Raw genomic sequence first — 22238 nt, 5'->3', positions numbered from 1 at the left:
GGTTCATCCGAAACCCAAAAACTCTTTCTTAGAGAAACCTTGTGCGTAAGCAGAATGCAAGAGGAATACTGACTCCATCACCCTTGGAGGTTGTTGGCAAGTCTGGTTGAGGAAGTGCTTCTAAGAAGCGCTTGCTCAGGACTTCCTCAGTGGTCCAGTGGTTAAGACTCAGAGTTCCCAATACAGGGACATGTGTTAGATGCCTGGTTGGGGATCTAAGATCCTGCATGCCACATAGCTTGGCCAAAAAAAAAAAGAAAAAACTGCTTTTGCTAAACCCGGAACTGATAAGACTCTGGGTCTTGAACCCCTGTTTCTGATTTCACTGTGACACCTACTTGTCCTGCCAGCTCCCTGAGTCTCAGCAATGACACCTCTCTTGGTTCTGTTCTTTCTCCAGGTCAGCGCTTATTTGGGGAGACCATCCTGGGGCTCACCCAAGGCTCCGTCTCTGACCTCCTTGCTCGCCCCAAGCCCTGGCACAAGCTCAGTCTGAAGGGACGGGAGCCCTTTGTCCGGATGCAGCTGTGGCTGAATGACCCCAACAACGTGGAGAAGCTGATGGACATGAAACGGATGGAAAAGAAAGGTAACTCCCTGCCCCCGCCCCAGCCCATTGCTTTCTCATTTATAAACCCACTGTTGCTGTTAAAGCTTTCACACCGAGCTGATGAGGGACCCTGATCCATGACCAAGGGGCTGTGAGGCAGGGTGAAGGATTTCTTGACAGTCATCTGCCGATGAGTACCTAAAAGGACTGGAGAGATTTGTGTTTTTTTCTGCCTCAAGACCTGAACCCAAAGACATTTAGCACCAGAGGGTACTTTGATAATTCCTCAGTTGCCCTGGCGGCCAGTGTAGCTTTCTCTTCTTCGGGAGAGTAACGCCACTTGGTGTTGGCTCTTTTGTTTTGCTGGGTGGGTGGGGTATTGCAACATTTCATTGCACATGCACCATCATGGCAGGCTTCCACATATTATCCTATCGAAGAGATCGTTTAAAAATGCATTTGTAGGGCTTCCCTCGTGGCTCAGTGGTAAAGAATCCACCTACCAATACTAGAGACAAGCATTCGATCTCTGATCTGGGACAATCCCACGTGCAATGGAGCAGCTAAGCCCGTGCGCCCCAACTACTGAGCCTGCGCTCTAGAGCCCGGGAACTGCAGCTACTGAAACCCACGTGCCCTAGAGCCTCTGCCCCGAAACAAGAGAAGCCACCACAGTGAGAAGCTCGTGCACCTGGAGAGTAGCCCCCACTCACTGAAACTAGAGAAAGACCCCACAGCAGAAACAAAGACCCAGCATCGCCAAAAATAAATAAATAAAATTATTAAAAAAAAAAAGATTAGCAAAAAGTATCCTATGAGAACCATTTGGCGTTATGAAGTTTACAGTAAGGAGCATTGTATGTTTTTGTTTTTAATGCATTTATAAATAAGAAGACTAGCTCAGAGAAGTTAGCTGTCTCCATGAAGGCCGCCTACCTGGAGGATGGCAGAGCAAGTTCCTGCAGAACAGACCTCTGTCTTGCTATTATAGTCTCCAGGGCTTATAGAGGGTAAGGCCTCCCAGAGGGCTGAGAGCAGCTCCTTTCTCCAGACACATCGGAGCCCCCTCGATGCTGAGCGCAGGCTACAAATCAGAAGGGGTCTCCTTGACGACAGAAAGGAACTCCTGCCCCGTCTCGTGGCTCACACTCCACCTGCCGCCCCTTAAAAGGGACAGTCCTGGGTTGCCTGTACTGCTGCGAGCTCACTTGATGGCTGATAAACCCCTCAGGTGTGGAGAGTGGGCACCAGCTGCTGGTCTGGCCCCAGGAAGCTGTGATCCTGCCCATCAGTGTCTGCAGGGGACCTCACCAGAGAGTGGGCATCATGACCACCCATGCGACTGTGCTGGCCCCATGCCTAGCACGCCTGAGCTGGGGGGTCACGGTGGAGCCCAGGCTCCTACCCCCTGAACTCACCTCCAGCTGAAGCACCGCTGTCCTCACCAACCAGGAAAGGGCTCCAAGAAGACATGAGAATCTCTGGTGCTGGCTCTGTGGAGCTGGGCTCCGAGAAGACGTGAGAGCCTCTGGTGCCAGTCCTCATGTGACCATAGAGCTTGCAGTTCCTAAGTGCCTCCTGTCTGCAGACACTGTGCCGAGACTTCATTCAGCCCACATCACTCCATCTCGTACAGATGTTGTTATCCAGGAAACATGAGGCTCCGGCATTCTGAAACTTGCCTGATTTCAGGTTGGTGTAAGCAAGAACCCAGACTCTTGAGAGCCCCTTGAACAGTAAGGAGATCAAACCAGTCAATCCTAAGGGAAATCAACCCTGAATATTCATTGGAAGGACCGATGCTGAAGCTGAATCTCCAGTACTTTGGCCACCTGATGCGAAGAGCCGACTCATTAGAAAAGATCCTGATGCTGGGAAAGATTGAGGGCAGGAGGAGAAGGGGACGACAAAGGATGAGATGTTTGTGTGGCATAACCGACTCAATGGACATGAATCTGAGCAAGCTCCAGGAGATGGTGAAGGACAGGGAAGCCTGGTGTGCTGCAGTCCATGGGGTCACAAAGAGTCAGACATGACTGAGCGACTGAACAACAAAACTTGGGCTGTCAGGCTGCACAGCCGATGCTCTGAGATTGTTCTGCTGCCCTGTGCCAAGTGCCAGCTACACTGGGACCACAAGCCCACACATCGGCTTCCATGCCAGCCAGGGCCACCCGGTGGACTCCTGCCCTACCTGCCCTCGATGGCCAACCAAGGCTGTGTCACAGGCTGCAGCCGCAGGCCAAGCTCCAGAGGCTTGGTGCTGTGTCCCCCCCCACACCAAAAACTTTTTCCTTTTTCATTCTGGGAAATTTCAGACATAAAAGTAGAGAGAATGGTATCATGGACCCAGTATATCCATTTCACGGTTTCAGCAACTCAGCAAAGCTTGCCTAGGCAGCTTTAAAGCTGTGCGTCCTCTGTCAGAAGGCAGGGCCCTCCCGACAGCCACCCCCTGAGCGAGAGCCCTGGGCCCACAGCTCCCTGCTGCGCCCCTCCTCCTTGGCCAGCAGAGCAGCCTGGGTGCCCCAGACAGATCTTGGGGGCCAGCAGAGCAGGACCTGGGCGCCCCAGACAGATCTCGGGGGCCAGCAGAGCAGGACCTGGGTACCCCAGACAGATCTCGGGGGCCAGCAGAGCAGGACCCAGGCGCCCCAGACAGATCTTGGGGGCCAGCAGAGCAGCACCTGGGTGCCCCAGACAGATCTCCAGGGGCCTCCTCGGCCGCCACCCGTCTCCTGCACAGGCTCTCAGCGCCATCTTGTGTCCCAGAAGAGTTACTGTTCCACTGGGGCCCAGGCCCCTCTGCATCCCAAAGTCCCTAAGCAGCTGGGTCCGCTGTCCTCTCGCCCCAGTGGGGCTGCTCACTGACCAGCCCCAGTGGGAGGCATCTGACCCCTCAGATACAACAGTGGGTGATCCCCGGCCCAGCACTTCCTGTGATTTCCATAGACTGTCGGTCACCCGCCCAACTTGAGGGGTCTGGTGGAACAGACCAGGCCCATTTCTTTCTGGCCTCTGACTCTTACCACATTCATTTTGGGGGGAGATTTGCTTCTCCATTGTTTGAGTTCTAATCATAGAATGGCACCTTAAGTAACTTCCTAGCCTAAGTTCCTACATGTGTAATATGAAGAGAATACTTTCCAGCTGTAAGGATTAGAATGTACCTAGTATAACAACCAGCGTATAGAAGTGCTCAGTAATTAGAGTTATTAAAATAATTTGTATCCCTTTAAAATACATGAAAATAAGTTGTGCCCCCCATCTAACCTAGATTAAAAATTCTGTACCAGGCAGTGCAGGCTACAGGATTCCCTTGGATGCCCTGCGCCCTCTCTTCCACAAAGCTCTGCTTCTTCTCCCTTTATCATGCTCTCCTTCTTTCTTGTAAACTTCTCTCTCTGCTCTAGTCTGCCCTCTGCTTTCTGTTCCCTTCATGAGACAGCCCAACCTGTTTACACAGTTCCAAGCACATGCACGCACGTACACACACAGCCTCCGCTAGCTGGGTGGCTGGGCCCCCCTCCCTGAAGGCTCCTGAGGGGCCCTGACCGTCCTCTGTGACACCGCAGACCCGAGTGTCAGTGCTGCTGACGCTCCCAGGCTTCCTGCAGCGCCCGTGGACACAGCCCAGCCCTGCTCCCGCACCCTGACCAGGGGGTGGGGGGCACTGGCCACCATCTGGCCAGGTGGGGTGGGCATAGGGCTGCCCAGAACAGGCTCAGGTCAACCTCAGTTCTGATACTCACTAGCCGTGTGACCTCTGGCAAATTACTGAACCTCTCTAGGCTTCAGCTTTCCCGTCTGTAAATAGGGATGTCACTGGTCTCTCTCCCGTAGCATAACTGTGAAGATTAGATGATAGATGTTAGCCTCTGCTGCTGCTGCTGACGGATACTGCTGTCCTGACCACTCCATGCTGTCTCAATTTAATAACACTTTTTCCTGTCCCACTGGGACTTCCCAGATCGCACTAGTGATAAAGAACCCGCCTGCCAATGCAGGAGACTTGGATTCAATCCCTGGGTTGGGAAGATCCCCTGGAGAATGGAATGGCAACCCACTCCAGTACTCTTGCCTGGGAAATCCCATGAACAGAGAAGCCTGGCGGGCAGCAGTCCATAGGGTCCCAAAGTCGGACACAACTGAGCTCACGCACACACACACACACTCATATCCCATCAGTTTTAAGAAGTTTTAAGGAATATTCAAACCATATTCCAAACTAATTCACTAGCATGACCTCTGTGGAGGATTCATTTGGTCAAGAAGTCCAAACAGTTTTTAACCTGAAGCATAACCTCAGAGAGGAGCAGACGAAGCACAGACAGCCCTAGTAGAGCAGATAACTCAGAATCCAGGAATCACCCCCATTTACCGTGCAACCCGCTCCGCACACCCCCAGGTGACAGTCGCACCCAAGTCCCTTAGCCTGCTGTCTGCCAGCTCCCCACCGATGCTCCTAATCCTTATTCCACAGTGAAGACACATGAACAGCAATTGTCCTCCCCTCACCTCCGCCCAGCCGCTGTGCCTTCCGGGGTGGGCTGAGAGACCCCCGAGCTCTGAGCTCTGCTCCAGCCGCTCCTCCACTCCTGGGCCAGGCCCCACCTCCTCCAAGATCTGAAAGTCCTACAGGCTTTCTCGAAGCTCCTTCTCCTCTCCATCCCCCAACTTCCTCACTCCCTACATTTTTTCAAGACTGGCCCATGAATCACTGCCTTCCCCCACACCCACGTGCTGCCTCATCCAGGGGAATGTTATGACCCCTCTGACCTGTCCAGCACCTGAGCCTCAAGTAGTTTGACCTCCTCAACCCTTGGTTCCCCAGATTTCATCATCACCCATAACTGCTCTACCTCTCAAAGCTTAAATTCAGGTGCCTCCTCACTGGTCACATTCCACTGTCCATCCCTCTTTCCACGTTTGTCTGTTCATCCCAGTGGCCCCGGAGGGCCTCCCGAGCTTGGAGAACCCCTCCCAGGCTCCCCCCAGCAGTGCACCCTCTCCTGCTCTCTCTCCTTCCCCAGACCCCCTGACCTCCTGGAGGCTGCAGTCCTCCATCACACAGCTCTTCACTCTTCACCCTTCTGCAAACCCCAGCCTGGGAGTGGCGCCCGACCCGTCGTCTTCACACAGGATCAGCCTTGGCACCTGGGACCCACAGGGATTGGTGCCACCTCAGATCCCTCTCTCCCATTTCAGCAGGGTCCTCTGTGCTTCTCCTGGCCCCCACCATCCCTCCCCTCCACCCCCACCACCGTCTCCCACCCACCTCTCTCCAAGACTCTGTTCCCAGCTCTTCAGAGCTGCCTTTCCTCCTGCCTTCGTACTTCATAAAGAAAACCGAGGCCATCAACTCTCCCCACCTCAGTCCCTGTAAGTGCGTCTGGGTGTCCACCCCCCTTTGCCCTCCCTCCCGCCCTCACCTGGAGCTCTCTGTCTCCTCCCCTCTCAGCTTGGACACATCAGCTCCCGCTCATCTTTTAAGGCCCACCGTCAACCCTGAACTTCCCGTCTAGAAGCCATCCTGTGTCTCACTTTTCCTTTACAGCTCGGCTTCTTAGAATAGTGACTCCTGCCCACTACCTCCACTTTCTCACCTCCTGTTCACTACTAAACCCACTGAAGTCTGGCTTCTCCTCTCATAGCTCCACTGTATCTGCTCACCAAGGTCTCCAGTTTCGCCCTAATCACTCGGCACCAGGACATCCTGGATCCTTGTCGGACTTTGCTTTTTGCAGCACTGACTCGGGGACCCTCCCTCCCCACTCATCCCTTCCTCACCCATCTCCTGGTTGGCCTCCCATCTCTCTGCATCCTTCACAGCTGCTTCTTCCTGCTTATCCTCTGCTTGTGGGTGTTTTCCAAGATTCCTTCTGTGCCCTTCTCTGTCTGTCAGTTCATCAAGGTCACTGACTTTACTACAAGTTCTATTCTAGTGGTTCCAGTTTCCTCTCTCTAGCCTAGACCATTCTGCTGAGCTCCACACCTGTCTTTCTAACTGCCTACAGACCATCTCCTTGTGGATGACCCAGAGAGCCCTCAGACTCCACGTTTCCAAGATGACCCCTCATCTTCTCCCCTTAATCTGCTCCTCCCGCGGTACCCAGTCCCGTGACACCAGCGCCCACTTCACCTCCCACGCCTGAGGCCAGGGAGCTGTCCCCAGCTCCATCTGCTCTGGTCCCTCACTGAGTCGGTCCCCAAGCCCCATCAGTTCTGCCCCTCACAGTGCAACCATCCGTGTGCTTTTCTCCAACCCCGTCACCACTACCTTCGTCTACATCTCTATCCTCCTTCCCTCCCCACTGAGCATCTTCCTTCCAGTGCCTCCCCCTCCCTCCGTCCTCCAAGCCGCTGCCAGGGCAGCCTTTCAGAAACAGAGAGCTCATCACCTCATTCCCTTTATTGAATCTTTGTGTCTCTTCCCCCTGCTTTCAAGGGACAGTCCAAACTTGCAGCCTCCCCTGGCCACCCGTCTCTCCAGCTTTAGGTCCAACATCTCCACTCCCCCTGCCCCGCATGCACGCACCCACAGGACACACTCTGACCATGCCGTTTCCTACCTGTGTCTCTGCACACAGTATTCCTGCTTTCTGGAGTGGCCTCCTACCGTCTTCTATCTCACTGCCAGTTTTTTTCTGGTTAATCCTTCTTTGTCCTTCAAGATTCAGTTCAAACATCATGTCCTCTGGTTGCCTCCCCCGTGCCCTCCCCAGGCAGGGCTGAGTACTCCCCTTCAGAGCCCCCCCACCGTGGGGTGCCTGTGTGCCCTCCCTTATCACACCCCGTTGGGGTCACCTCTCTATATACTTCTCGGTGTCCCTACTGAACCATGAGTCATGCAGGAGCAGACAGGGACCTCCCGTTACAGCAGAGCAGGTCCTTGATGAGTGTGTATTGGGTTTCAGAACGGTTCTAGTCCAAGTGTTTTGAGATGTTCTCAGAAGAGCAGGGAGCTGCCACGATCCACGCAGAAGTAACCGGGAGTGGATGGTGTGGCATGGAGCAGGGGTGTTGGGGGGCCTGGGCGGGTCTCCCTGCTGGGCCCGCCTCTCAGTCTGACGTCTCTCCCTCCCTCAGCCTACATGAAGCGGCGGCACAGCTCGGTCAGCGACAGCCAGCCCTGCGAGCCCCCATCCGTTGGCATCGACTACAGCCAGGGCGCCAGCCCCCAGCCCCAGCACCAGCTGAAGAAACCCCGAGTAGTGCTGGCCCCCGAAGAGAAAGAAGCTCTGAAACGAGCATATCAGCAAAAGCCATACCCGTCACCAAAAACCATCGAAGAACTCGCCACCAAGCTCAACTTGAAAACCAGCACCGTCATCAACTGGTTCCACAATTACAGGTACGTCCTGCTCTCGGCCCAGTCAGTCACAGCTCTGCGAGAACGCACAGCCAGCCCTCAGAGAGAGAGCGGCCATTCACTGTGCCTGGGAGGGCTTTCTGGGGCCTGAGAACTTGGTGTTCAGTCAGTTAGTTGGCTTTTTCTTTTTATTGGCATCTTAAACTCCCAAAGATGGAGAGTCATGCAGGTAGAGACAGTCCATGTCTTCTGTAACCAGAAAAAGTCTCCTCTTAGTGCTGTCGTTTAAACAGTGCATGGGGCTTCCCAGGCAGTCCAGTGGTTACGACTCTGTGCTTTCAGCAGGGAGTGCAGGTTTAATCCCTGGTTGGGGAACTAAGATCCACATGTTATGCAGCATGACCAAAAAAAAATAGTTGAAAAAAAAAGGGGAGAGTGTAGTCATTCTTGGTTCCACAAGAGTGAGCGTGTATCTAGTGATTTTCTTATGCTTTCTCAAGGTCTTTTATAGTGTTGTTTTCCAAATTAGTTTGGTTCATTTTGTAATTAAATAAATGAATTAGTGTAAGACCCTTTCTTTGGGGAAAGTCATGAGTTCTTGAAGATTTATTGAGCATCTACTAGGTCCACAGACACTGAGCTATGTGTTTTAACTAGCACTGTATCACTTGATCCTCACAACTATATAAGATACAGTCTTGTCCACATTTTATAGATGAGAACATAAAGCTCAGAGGGGTTAAATAACTTACCTGAGCAGGAAAGGGCCCAGCGCTCTCCTGTAGAAAAAGGAACAGGGTGAAATGTTTGGATTAGATAATGGAAATCCACTGACAGGTAATGAACTGTTGATCACCTGTATAACCAAGACTCCCTGCTGCTAGAGACAGAATTCTCAGTGGTCTGATGGAGAATCAGGCCCACTGAATGCCGTGTATATGGCCATCTCAATTGCTGGTTCCTGTCAGAACATCATTTTTTCTCAGGCTCAGCAGAACTGGGGTAGGTGCTCCTGGTGATACCAAGGTGACAGGTGCTTGTGAAGAGCCAGTGTAGGTAAGCAGCAAGCAACAGAAGATCACAGGCCGCCAGGGGCTAGAGGGAGGAGTTGTGTCTCAAAGTGGGCCCTGCCTCATCAGATAGGTTCTGCTGGAGTTTCTGACAGGGCCCAGCAAAACTTCCAGGTTCTGAACAAATTGGAAAATGTTTAAATATTAGATAGGAGCCAAAATAATACCTTTATCACCAACAAAGGCTATGTTAACAATAGCTTAGTGTGAGAGCCAAATAGACCTGCTGCTGCTGCTGCTGCTGCTGCTTAGTCGAGTTAGTCGTGTCTGACTCTGCGACCCCATGGACTATACCCTGCCAGGCGCCTCTGTCCATGGGATTCACCAGGCAAGAGTACTGGAGTGGGTTGCCATGCTGTCCTCCAGGGGATCTTCCCAACCCAGGGATTGAACCCAGGTCTCTTGCATTGCAGGCAGATTCTTTACCACTAAGCCACCAGGGAAGCCCAATAGACCTGCTACCTGACTCTTAAAACCAAGCCAGTTTATCCATCAAGGCAGCACTGGCCCCAGGCAGGCCTCACCATATGTGGGCTGGCTCCCAAGAAGACAAAGAAAGTACATAAGCTGAGCACAACCAGCTTATTCACTCCTAAATTTACCGATCAGGTAAAAACAGAGGCAGAGAGAGGTCAGCAGTTGCAGGAGTGGAGCTCCCTCTACATGAAAGGAAACTTCAAGAGCGGTAAACAAGTACAGTGAAATCGAGTGAATGGAAATGTGGGCAGAGGTTCCCCAGAGCCTCTCCTTGCCAGGTGTTATGCAATCCTGTTTTCACTTTCCAGACACAGAGGTGCATTTGAATGTGCACTTTCGAGTCTTCTGCAAGTCACATCCAATTTAATGAAGTATGCTAACCCTGGACAGGAGGGCATGAAAATCTGGGTAAAGGAGCTGTCAGTCACACAAAACATCTCTCAAGCCGTTTCGCCCCGCCCTGCTGGGAGTCACCTTTTTCCCAGATCACCCTGCAGGCCCCAGTTGAGAGGCAGTCACTGCCTCCTGGCCAGGGCACATGCTCTCCAGGTTTCCCAGCTGGCCTCCTGACCCCCATGGAAATGCCATCACATGATGGTCAGCTGGTCATTGTGGAGATGCCTGATTTGAGCATTTAAACAAATCCAACTATAAAGAGAAAAGGCAGAGATGGGAAGAAGAGCCATGGAACCTCAAAGCTTAGTCATGAGCCCAAATCCAGACCTAGAGTAGATGGATGCTCAATAAATGCTGTCAAATACACTCTACAACAAAGCAGACTGGTAAGTCAAGTGGTAGAACCAAGGGCAGAGATCAGTCTCACCTGCAGAGATCTGGATGAATATCCTAGAAGTGGTATGATGTGTGCAGGGTATTGAAAGAACTGAACTAGAGAAGAATTTTATAAGTCACAGAATAGGTTGAATAAGAAGTGGCATCAGGTTACTAGGAATGGCATAAAGCCCAAAGAACTGAAGTCCCTCCCCTAAGGCCACCCAAAAGAAAAGTGCAGAGATTCTGGCTGAGCCAGCCCTCTCTCCACGGCTTCAGCTCTTCCCTTAAATGCTCAGGACAGACCAGCTCACCTGGTAGGTCCCATAGCACTTCACATAAGGATGAGCACACGGCCGCACTCAGCACACATCCCTGAATGTGTTTAATTCCTAAACAAGGAAGCAGTTTCTTTTTTTTTTTTTTTTTAATTTTATTTATTGTTTGTTTATGGTTTTAGGATGGGCTGGGTCTTCGTTGTAGTGCATGGGCTCTTTGTTGCTGTCTGTGAGCTTTCTCTAGTTGTGGTGTGTGGTCTCTAGTGCGCCTGGGCTTCAGTAGTTGTGGTGTAGGGGGTTGGTTGCCCTACAGCATATGAGATCTTAGTTCCTGGACCAGGGATCAAACCTGTGTCCCCTGCTTTGGCAGGCAGATTCTTAACCACTGGAGCACCAGGGAAATCCCTGTTGTTGTTTTTCTTTCAAGATATTTTTATTACTTTCTACTAAGAATTTTTTTAATAAAGATTAGAAATATAGGAAAACCTAAAATCATCTAGCAAAAATAGCTATATTTGACTATATGACAGCACAAAATGAAAGGATTCAAGATATCACAAAATCCCAAAACAAACACAAAAGACTAGGAAAAAGTAAGTATTTTACAATACATGTAATAGAGTGTTCCTTTGTCCATTTTTATAGGAATTGATTTTTGAAATCCTCCTGAACAATTAGTAAAGAACATGAATAGGCATTTCATAGGAAAAGAGATGGATGCTGCTAATATATGAAAAAATGATCAATTAGATTAAATAGTTTAGAAATCTAAAATAAAAACAACATTCCACTTTTTTGTTACCACTTGGCAAAACTTTGAAAGTGTCCCAGTATCTGCTGAAGATGCAGAAAAGGGGCAGAAATATAGTATTTGTACGGGAGTGGATTATTACTAATAATTTAGAAAGTGATTTTGCAGTTTCTATCAAAATTAAATAAGCACAGATCTTTTGGCCCAGACATCTCACTTTTGAGATTTTTATCCTAGAGAAATAATACACCAATTTTTAAGGACCTGTGGTCAAGAAGGCAGTTTCTTAGGTTCTTTCCGCAGGAGTTAAACAGAAGTTGATTTCATTTTTTCTGCACCACTCGAACCCTTAGGGAGTAAATGCTTGGGGTTGATTTTTACCCCCTTAAAAAAATAAACAAAACTTTACTTCCTCTTCTCCTTTTACCCTAAGGCCATCAGAAGTATTCTAAGGTGACCATTTACCCAGGAACACCAGAACAACATAGCCCAGGACACCTGGTCTCCTGGAGAACAGGTCCACCGAGCAGAAACTTCCAAGCCCTAAAAGCCACAGCATCCTGCCAGCCTTGCATGACTTGTCTGAAAACCAGATTTGCTTCTGGGACCTGGTCTTTCTAGACCAGAAGATAATCTTCCTCAGGGACACAGAGACTAATCTAGGCTGAGAAGGATGATGCCTCTTATCTGCTAAGCATGTAACATGTGCCAGGCCCTGAGCCAAGAGCTATATAGATGTTATTTCATACTTCCTCCCACCTACAGTCGAATTCAGCGCTGCCAGCCCCGTTTTATATGTCATACGTGTAAATGTTTAAATGTCATATATGTCAGTCTAGCCAGTGAGGGTCACAGCCTCGATCCCAGGTCTTGGACATGAAGTTATCCCTCCCCATCCCTCAGCCCTTCTGTCTCAGCCTTGGCACTTATGACAAGGACTTTGTTATTCAAAAGGCAGCTGGGTGGTTAAAATAGAAAAATAGTTCCTTTTTTTTTTGGTCTACTTTGTGTCCTGTATTTAATATTTCATCATGGTGGTCCAGTGGTTAAGACCCCGTCCTGCCACTGCAAGGGGTCATGGGTTCTGTCCCTGATTGGGAAACTGAGATCCCACATGCCATGTGGCGTAACCAAAAAAAAAAGAAAATGACAACAAAAAAAACCCCAACATTTAATCATAACATCTCTGCAAGGAAGACACTATTCTCCATACTTTTCTGATAAGAAAACTGAAGCACAAAAAGCTTAAGGAACTTGTCCAAGTTTTGTAGCTAGTAATTGACAAGCCAGATTTCAAACCCAGTGTGAACTGATTTCAAATCCAGTTTGCCTGGTTCCAAAAAGCCTGTGCTCCATTCTGGGCCAGGCTGCCCCTGGGACTTCCAGTTAGTCCATGATGGACCTGTGGCCTGGATCAGACCAAACCCTTAGCTGCCCATCTAGCCTCCCCCACTCCCCAGTCAGGGTGGAATGGGATTGAGTGTTCACCCTAGTGGGTGTTTTTTAGCTGTTAACGGGCTTGAAATCCAGCAAAGTGTAGGTTCATCCTCCTAGCAAAGTGCCCATGGGAATTACCATTTCACAGGCTCCCAAAGTAGCCCCCAGGAAGGAGGAAAGTCTTCCGTGACCTCCTGGGAACTTCTGGGAGGGCTTCAGGCCTACCCCTGCAGCTTTGGTTCAGGGGTCAGCTTCAGGACAAGGGTCAAAGTTCACCCTATGTATGGAGCAAAAAACTGTGTAGCAGATAACCATGACCGACCTGACTTGTGATATACTGGACTAAACTATAGCTGGATTCTCCCTGGCTCCAACCTCCCTACATCCAGCATAGGACCTGGCATACCATGGGTTCTCAAAAAATGTCACCTTTATTGAGTTATACACACTGCAGAAAATATCTTCATGCACGCCTAACCCAGGGCTTTCTGCAGGCCCAGTTTCTGCAAGACACTGGACTTGGTGCTAATTTCCCTGAAGATGTTATCCACTAACAATTGGCTCATGATCAGAGGTTTTTAGGAAGAAACACCTATTGAGACTTCTGATTGAACCCAGTACTGTGAGCATGTTAGAGAAATTCTGACACAAAAGATTTAACAAAAGCCCTTTCATGACATTACAGGGCTCCAAAACAGGGAAGGCCTGGGCCCTTCTGTAGCTGTTTCCTTCGGAACTGACAAAGTAGTGAAGCACACTTTCCATTGTAGGCTGAACTCAGCTTAATTAAAACATGGTGGATGTGTTGGAGCACATAGTTGGCCTCCCTCCTGATTGGTCAAAAGTGACCCTTCCCTGGTCGTCTTTTAGAGGAGGGAATTAATTGAAATTTAATCACACAAATTGATAGAATCCCACCTCAGCCTTGACCGGAGACTCTGACCTGTGGCTCAGAGCTGGACACTGAAGATTTTCACTTTGGGCACCATCTAATAATCGGTTCTCTCTCAGGAGGTCTGGGGAGGGGCGGGGGGTGGCAGTGGTTACCATTCATACTTTATCTCCTTGTATGAATCCATTCGGCCTTATGGCTGTACACCAAGCACCAGTGCTAGGTGTGGGTGTGCAAGGAGTGGGACCTTGCCATGCCATTAATGTTGGTGGTCCATCCTAGTGAAGAGGGGACTGGCATTCCAACCAAAGGACAGGTTACTCAGAGGCCCCGAGCCTGGGAAACTTTCAGCTGGGAGGGTTGCTGGCTCCTGGCTGGGGAGGATGGGGTGGCTGTAAAGAGGGGCTCCACTCCGGGCCACAGGAACCTGAGCGGCTGTCAGGCCGGTGGGAGTGAGATGTCGGGCAGTGGGCAGAGACGGCAGGACGCCTGGGCCGCGAGGGAAGGGACACGGGGCACCTGTGCACAGGTGCACAGAGGTCCCCTGACGGCGCCCCCACTGCTTGTGTCTCGTAGGTCTCGGATCCGCAGAGAACTGTTCATTGAGGAGATTCAGGCCGGGAGCCAGGGCCAGGCCGGGGCCAGCGATTCACCGTCGGCCCGGAGCGGCCGGGCCGCGCCCAGCTCAGAGGGCGACAGCTGCGACGGCGTGGAGGCCGCCGAGGGCCCGGGCGCCGCGGACGCCGAAGAGTTGGGCGGCCCCGCGGCCGCCGCCAAGTCTCAGGGAGGGCCGGCCGAGGCGGCTGCGGCCCCGGAAGAGCGGGAGGAGGCGCCGCGGCCGGCAGAGAAGGCAGAGCCGCCGCCCTCGGGGACCCCGGTCCCGGACGCCGCCGACGACGAGGGCCGGCCCCGGGCGCCGCCGCCGCCGCCGCCACCCGAGGGTCCCGCGGACGGCCCGGGGCCCGTGCCAAACCCCGTCGCCGCCGCCGCGCCCGCGGCCGGGGAGGACGCCGCTACCTCAGCCGCCCCGCCGGGCGAGGGCCCCTGCCGGGCCCGGGACGGCGCCGACAGGAGTTCCGCTTTGCCAAGCACCAGCGCGCCCGCGGCAGCCCGCAGGCCCAGCTCGCTGCAGAGCCTCTTCGGCCTCCCGGAGGCGGCGGGCGCCAGGGACTCGCGAGACAACCCCTTGAGGAAGAAGAAGGCCGCGAACTTGAACAGCATAATCCACCGCCTGGAGAAGGCCGCCAGCCGCGAGGAACCCATCGAATGGGAGTTCTGAGAGGGCGCCGCCCGCCCGCCCGTCGCGCCGAGTCTGGCCGGGCCGGGCCAAGCCTGACCGGGCCGGGCCGAGTCTGGCCGAGCTGGGCTGAGTCGAACCGAGTCTGGCTGAGCTGGGTCGGGCCGGGCCAGGCAGAGGGGCGGGCGCCGACTCCGCGGCCGGGACCGTGTTGCGCACTTAACCGCCCTGCGGGCCACAGGGCAAAATCGCCATAGGCCAAGGTGCATATAGAAAACAAAAGGAGCATTAAGCCCAATCTATGTCGTGTTTTCAAGGAAGAAAACGGAAATGTGTAGTCGAGCTTTTTTGTACCCTGAAGTGTTTTTTTTATTGCCCTAAGTGATTTCCACAGGTTCTGGAATAACTCTTACAGCTTTGCCTTGCGCCCTCCTCTTTTCGTGTGGGCTTTAAAAAAAAAAAAAAATCAAACCCACATATTAAAAGGGGGCTTTTTATCTGCCATCTAATGGCTTCAGAGCGATAATACACTATTATCTTCTTAAACCAGGAAAAAAGGGGAGGGGGGGGATTTTTCAGAAAAAAAATTTAAAAAAGAAAGTTTTTGTAGCTGTTCAGTTGCCACTAAGAGATTGCACAGTCAAACCGACTCTAAACACACTAGTTTGGATTCCTAAATATTTTCAAGTAAAGAATCTTCTCCTTTGAAACTTTGAATTAAAGTAAAACACATTTACTCCACATATTTTTTAACAAGAAAAGTCACATCAGGAAAATATCAGATTTTGTGGTAGCTGACGTAGTGTTTTCTTGTACGTGAATAGAATCCTGACATGTAGTGCACATTGATCCATAGCTTTAACTGACTCTGGGCTTTTGCTGACCAGGGTTTGTTTAATACACTCCATTCTAGGCCAAATCAGGACAAAAAGAAAAGATCCGAATCTAGGTATTTTATAATCTGCTTTTTAACCTCTAACCGCAGAGCACGCTGATCAGACCTCATATCTTGGAGGTGTAGGAGACAAGTTAGAACTGTAGCATGTACCCGTTCATTTTGTTTAATTTATGGTGTCTTACGTCTGTGTTAGTGCGTCTTGCACATGTGCGAGCGTTGAAAGAGAGGAGGAACGTGTAGGCCGCGAAGGTCGCTGCAGGCAGATCTGGGGCCCCTGGGGGCCCCTCGCCCCTAGCCCCTCGTAGGCAGCAGTCTTTCCGTGACACAGAAGGCACCTCACCTCACACCACTCTCCCGGGCGCCTGATGGACTGAGCCCCACCAGGGGATGCCACTCCCTGGGCCTGGGCAGGGCTCGTGCGTGCGCCCAAGCACGCGCATAACTCTCTCTCTGTCTCTCTATCTGTCCCTTTCTTCCCACCACAAGCACTGATGACTGTTGACGTCGTGGGAAGCCTCCTTCCTTCCCTGCAGAAGAGAGAACGTGGCAGTCTGGGCTCGGCTCCCACCCCCCGTAGTCTCACACCAAAATGTTGATGCTCTTCACTTCCAGACCAGATCATTGGCCCTCCATTCATTTTGCCTCTTGGAACGTTCTTTTTATGCACAGTTTAGGGCAGTCTAAGTACAAATCAAAAGTCTAACTTGTCTCTGATTCCTCCTGTCGTCTATGTGTATATGCGTGAGAACAGAGGTGTATGAAAGTGTGCGTGTGTGCGTGTGTGCAATTTTATACGTCTGTGTATTTTCCTAAGTACCTGTGCACACATAGAGTGCATTACTGCCACCTTTTTTCAATAAGCTGTTTTATCAGTTATGGCTTCTACAAGTTTGCTAATTTAGACTCCTTTATTGCCATATCTTTAAACTAACAATAGATGATTTCGGTATATATATATATTTTTTTTTGCTTATTTATAGGTGCTGTATTTTATTATCTGATTGTTAGGAAGGGATGAAAGGGGCAAATATTCTTTAGAGGGATAGACTGCCGGCAGTATTGGGTATAATTTACAAGATGTAGTTGTCATACTGTATATTACTGATTGAAACCTTTTTGACCGTATTGTGTATCATTGAAACCTTTGTCTTAGGTCAACATCTTTGGATGACATTTTAATGGTGCATTCATTATTTCTTAAGTTTAATTAATATTACCTTTTTTTGATTTGGGGGGGGTGGGAGGGAGTTCTAATTTTAAAGGTATGCTCCCGCTATTACACCTCAGTGTGCTTGTATTAATTAACTTGTAGGACTTTGACTGTAAGATGTGAAACCACATTTCTTGCATGACGTTTTAGAAATTATGTATTTCATTTACAGTCTTTTAACCTGCAACTGCAGCACTTAGTTCAAGTTTTTCACAAATTTAAGAGTCACTACACTAAAGACAATGCCTTTTCATGAAGAAGAAGTTTGCAGAAGGCTCTAGGAGGCTGGGAGGCAGGCCGTTTGTCTTTTGATGGTTTCATATCATTCTGAATTTGAAATCTGGTTCAGTGAGCAGAGAATTCAACACGGAGGAGCTTAAGGGGAAAATGGATTCCCATCTGGCTGAATCCAGGTGCGTTGAGAAGAGGGCGTTTGCATCCGTGACCCTCAGGACAGTGAGTAGCAGAGCCCCTGACAGTACTGTGGTGTCCTCTCCACAGAAACCTCAAGGAGGAATTTTGTCATCACATGATGAGTCTCCAAATACCCGACTTTCAGTAGAAGAAAAGCAGGGCGTTAACAGGGAACGCCAGGGTAGTGTTTTCGCTTTAAAGGCATGACTGTTATTTACTAAGGTGTTAAATCGAGGAAACTGATAAAGTATAAATCTGTCCATCCTCGTGGCCAAATAGTAACGTCTAAAACAGCCACTTTGGCTCTTCCAGGCAATTTAGTCATTTTTGTTGGTTTTGTTTCTTTTTTTAAAACTAGGTTATTGTTGATTTCCATTCTTTCTTTTTTTGCCAGACTTACATCTGGGTGCTCGATACAATCAGTTGGTTAAATTTTGCTTGCAGTTCCATGTTTGTATTCTTTCTCTATTTTTTTTTTTTAACTGCGATCCTAATCCTATGATCTCTTGTGTTTAAGCTGTCACTGTAATACTTTTAAGAGCTGCCACTAAATAACAGAAACCTGGGGTGGGGTGCCCGCCTCCTCTTTGTGCCCCTCAGTCTGAGTCCAAGGGTTGGTCTTTCATCTTGATAAGCAATATTCAAGTGCCTTGAACAGCATCCCCTACATGGGCTTTACCTTCCGCTGGCTGGTGTTCCAAGCAGTAGTTCCCACAGGCAGCCGACCTCTTCCTCTTTCCGCTCCATCAGTTTAAAAAGCTGATTTGTACCTCTCCCCTGGGGAAAACGGTTCCGTAGAAAACACTAACACTTAATTACAAGCTCCATTATACCATTTTAAATGGCTTCTTTTTGTTAATTGGAGGCAGTGTTCATAACTTAGGTTTTTGCCATTACTTAGCTGGCTAAGTGGAGGCTCCGCATACAATCAGTGTTCAAGTTCAGCCTCTTGACCCTTGTTTCCTGCCCACATTCTCTTGCGGTGTCTGAGGTAGAAGGGGCGTGGCTTCACTCCCGCCTCCTGGCTTCCCAAACAAGGCCTCTTCTCTTGAACTTGTGGATGAGTCTTGTGATTTCTGTCTAGCAGGTTACCCTTCTTTAGGAAGGATTACCACAGCCATCTAACTCCAACTCGGTTTTCCTCGGAGCTTACCTGCCGGAAGAACATCGCAACACAAGATGGCTTGTGGTCAGCAGACTGGGGAGGCATCTCCAGGATCTGCCAGGATCCTGACTTGTACGACCATTCTCAAGTCATGGCCACTATGTCTGGGCCAGTGACCAAGGCAGAAAGATAAGAGCTCACGGCTTCTCTGGGACAGTTTCCCTGTACTTCCAAAGCACAAATGCCTCCCTGCTCATCTGTCTTCCTCCTGTGGGCATCTTTGTGTCTCCCTACTTAAAAGCCAGATGTGCTGGTTGGTGGTCCAGACCCAGAGTGCAACAGAGCTTTGGGTGAAGTGTTCCTGTCTGCTCCCTCTGGCTGTGAGAGACCCTCCCCAGCTGCCCTCAGCCCCAGGAGGAAGGAGACACCCGAATGCCTCCATACCCAGGGCCGCCACAGCCCCGTAAGCAGACCAAGCAGAGGGCAGGTTGTACGCAAGCTCTGGCATCCGCTACCAACCCTAAGATCACCCAGCAGTCGTGCCCTGAGAGGTTGGGACAAGAGTCGCCGGACAGCTCTGTCCACAGGCAGGTGCCTTCCCGCCTAAAGCTGGCCTGGATTTCTTTGTTCTCCCTGAACTCGCGTCCTGTCGTGCACAGGTGATCGTTGAACTCTGTTGACTTTCTATGCAATGTTCTTCATTCCTCTGATGGTAGGAAAACAAACCTCCCTGAAAACAATAGAGGAGCCAGCAGGAGCAACACTCCCGTCCTTCTGGGAGGAGCACACAGTGAAACGGTGTTGGTGATTTCCTAGATCTTGAGCTGGGGGACAACAGCCTTTGCCTTAAATGCACGCCTCTCGACAGGCCTATAGAAACCAGAGTCTGCCCTGAGCTATCCCTGGCCGCTCCCCTCTGAGGCCAGTACGCCAGCTGCTCAGGGGAGACGGAGCCCGGCGAGGTCAGGCCTCCCCGACAGGCTGCAGGTGGGATCCCTCCCTGGATGTTCCCCCCCGCCCCGTGTCATTACACTCATCTGTCCCTTCTACCTCACTAACCACGCTCCCACTGGACCTGCCCCCGTACCCCTCAGAACTGCGAGGCAAGTGGGATCCGGAAAGAGAAAACATAGAAGTGTGGCGTCCATGAGTGTAGCTCAGCCTGGTGGGCAGGCGGCTTCCCTCTTGTAAGCATAAGCCGGACAGACAGCTATGCTCTGCGAGGCGCAGGGATCCTCCTCTTGGCCTCCACCTGCTCCTGAAGCACTCACAGCTGTTTCCGCTGCAGGCAGGGGCGGCCTCGGGCCCCGCGGGGCCTTGTCTCTGGCCCGCCTGCGCACTCTGCCCATTCCCGCTCAGCTGTTAAGACCGGTCACAGCCGCTTCCCTCACCCCGGGCTGCCCCTCCATGGCCACGTAAGGATGCTTCCCCAGGATTCCCACCTGGCACGGGGGAGCTCTGTTGTCTCTGGCACTGGAAAGTTACAATCTCAGACCTTCTGTGAGGTCTCCATGGGAAGCATCCCAAGGACAGGAAAGGATTTGGCCTTCCTGAACCCACACGCCCAGTCTTCAGGTGTGTGATCTTTTCTTCCCCAAAGAATAGGCCAGTTTCTGTGCTGTGCTGAAGAAAACCAGCTCCCAGGGCTGCTGGTTGGGTGTGGGTCCACCCAGTCTGGTGGCCTAAGTGTTCTCTTGATGGAAGGAATTTGCACGCACTTACTGGGAAGAACTCACATTTAGAAATCCGTCCCCCTCGCTGTGCTGTGGTTTCTTTGCGCCTTGATGGTGTTAGGGCAGCCTTCGTGAACCCCGAGGCAGAGCTCCTGCCCTAGGTGGCCAGGTGGTGGCCCGGGACTCCCAACACAGGGTACATCTATTTCCCGGTGCAATGAATTTCAGTCCGCCAGCGCACCTGCTTGCTAAGAGGATGGTCCAATTTAACAATGTTTCTCCCATTCGGATTCCGTTCTGCCTTTTGGTAGATGAAAACTACCAGGAAAAAGAAGGGAAAGGAAGTTCCCAGTTGAAATTCCCAAAAGATTAAGGCTGTGAGACGCTTAGAGATGTACAGAAAGCTGAGGCCAGAGCACTCCGGTTTTGGGGGCGCAGTGTAGATGGAGGCAAGAGGGGGGGGTGTGGGGAACGAGGAGCTGAGCATAAAATGAGCCCCGCCCCAGAGTCCGCCTTTCCCCAGCAGCCTGGGAGCCTCATCCTTGGTCAGGGAAGAAGATGGAAATGTAGTCCCCCCACCATCAGTCCCATGATGGGAGCTGTCCCTGCCTGCCCAGGCCTTGCCACTAGCCTTCCATCACCACCTCCCCTCCAAAGAGACTGTGTCCATGCCGTCAGTGGCATACTCCCCATTTTCATTTTTGGATGAAGTGACATTTAGCTTTAACGAGACATTTCCAAAGCGCCTAGTCTCCTCCAAAATGCTAACTTTAAAAGTTGGGCATCTTAGGTGAAAAACCTTTTTAAAAAAAAAAAGGCTAGTGAAACACATTAGGCTAGGCATAAATGCGCACTTCCCCATCCTTGCTATTAAACATTTAAAATACCTTTGAGTTGCTTTTCATGGATCATTATAGCTTATCCAATAATGTAAAGAAGTAAAGTCTGTGTTACTGTAATTCTTGTAGTGTTTAGGCTCTCATTTCTACCACAAAATATGCTGTATGCTATGTATCAAGCTTTCTGTGAACAGAAAGGAAAGGTGCCTTATATTCCAAAGTCGTGGCTACACACCCCTGTGGACAGTAATCAGAAGCACAGTATATACAGAAGCATTGGGACTTCCGTTGGTGAAACCAGATACCAGTCAGCAAGATGGATTGAAGTGGCACGGGGCTCCTTTTGTTTTCTGGTTCCCTCTTTTTTTCGCCTCCGTTTTTCGTTTCCTTTTTTCTTTCTTTCTTTCTTTTTTATGTTCTCATAGCTTGCTTTAAACAAAAAGCACTTAAATAGATGACTATGTGTAAAAAGCTCTGTGCAATAGAAATCATTTCCCTTCATTTTTAAGAGAGAACGTATTGCACACCAAATGGACTCAAAGTAAGCTTTAGACCAGGATGATTCAGGTTGTGGAGGAGCAGGATGAGTTTGTTCACTGTAGTTCCATTTTGTTCGTGAACTGAAGGGAAAACGGGCCTCCCCAGCACTGCCTACCCCCCTGCCCCGCAACCCCATCTCAGCCTGCCTCTTGCTGACCACCATGCTAGTCACGCAGGGCCCACGGGCACCCACCAGAACTTCTGGCTGGGGCGGCAGGGCGCGTGGAAGGGGCCTGTGACTAGGCAGCTGAGAACCCTCCCCAGTGAGCGTGTGACCACAGGCGTCCCTCCCAGCACTTCACCTTTTTCTTGTTGAGATGGATCGACTGCTACTGACCCCCCGCCTCCACCTCCCCGCAGCGTGCGTGAGGATAATTATAAAAGGATATTTCCTTGAGGAAAAAAAAAATTGTTTAAAAAAATATTTCTATTCTATTTATTATTAGGTTAATCATTTAAGTACTTATCAGGAGTGTATTGTTATTTTGTGTCATTGTTGTTACCATAAATGCTTCTGACTTTCACTCCAGCCTTTGCTGTCTTCTGCCTCCCTCCCTCCCCCACCCTCAGAGACCCAAAGGGTCTGGGGGATGTGATCAGAGGGCAGAGGGGGGCTTCTCTGAATCAGCTGTCCCTCTGCAGAGTAGCCACTCAAAAACTGGTGGTTTCCATCACGTCTCACTTTTCAAAACGAGAGAGTTGATGAACAAAATAATCTCCCAATGTTAAGGAAGCGCCGGGGTTTGAAGTTGGCTGGTGTGAGGAGCTGTAGAGGAGACTTAGA

General features: G+C 50.6%; 1 protein-coding gene across 3 annotated transcripts in view; it reads left to right on the top strand.

Moving 5' to 3' along the window:
- Positions 1-22238, top strand: part of CUX1 (cut like homeobox 1) — a 347872-nt gene that overhangs the window by 307535 nt on the left and 18099 nt on the right. For 2 of the 3 annotated variants that reach the window (XM_061153494.1, XM_061153492.1), the window contains exons 22-24: positions 401-589; positions 7640-7904; positions 14115-21034. The exons of the other annotated variant lie outside the window; for it this stretch is intronic. In XM_061153494.1, the coding sequence (XP_061009477.1) occupies positions 401-589; positions 7640-7904; positions 14115-14817 (1157 nt within the window). In that variant the 3' untranslated portion in view covers positions 14818-21034. Of the gene's footprint in view, positions 1-400; positions 590-7639; positions 7905-14114; positions 21035-22238 lie in introns of those variants that run through there. 3 annotated transcript variants of the gene reach the window in all.

The sequence above is a fragment of the Dama dama genome, chromosome 10 (assembly GCF_033118175.1).
Source record: "Dama dama isolate Ldn47 chromosome 10, ASM3311817v1, whole genome shotgun sequence".
Lineage (NCBI taxonomy): Eukaryota > Metazoa > Chordata > Mammalia > Artiodactyla > Cervidae > Dama > Dama dama.
This window is presented reverse-complemented; position numbering and strand designations above follow the sequence as displayed.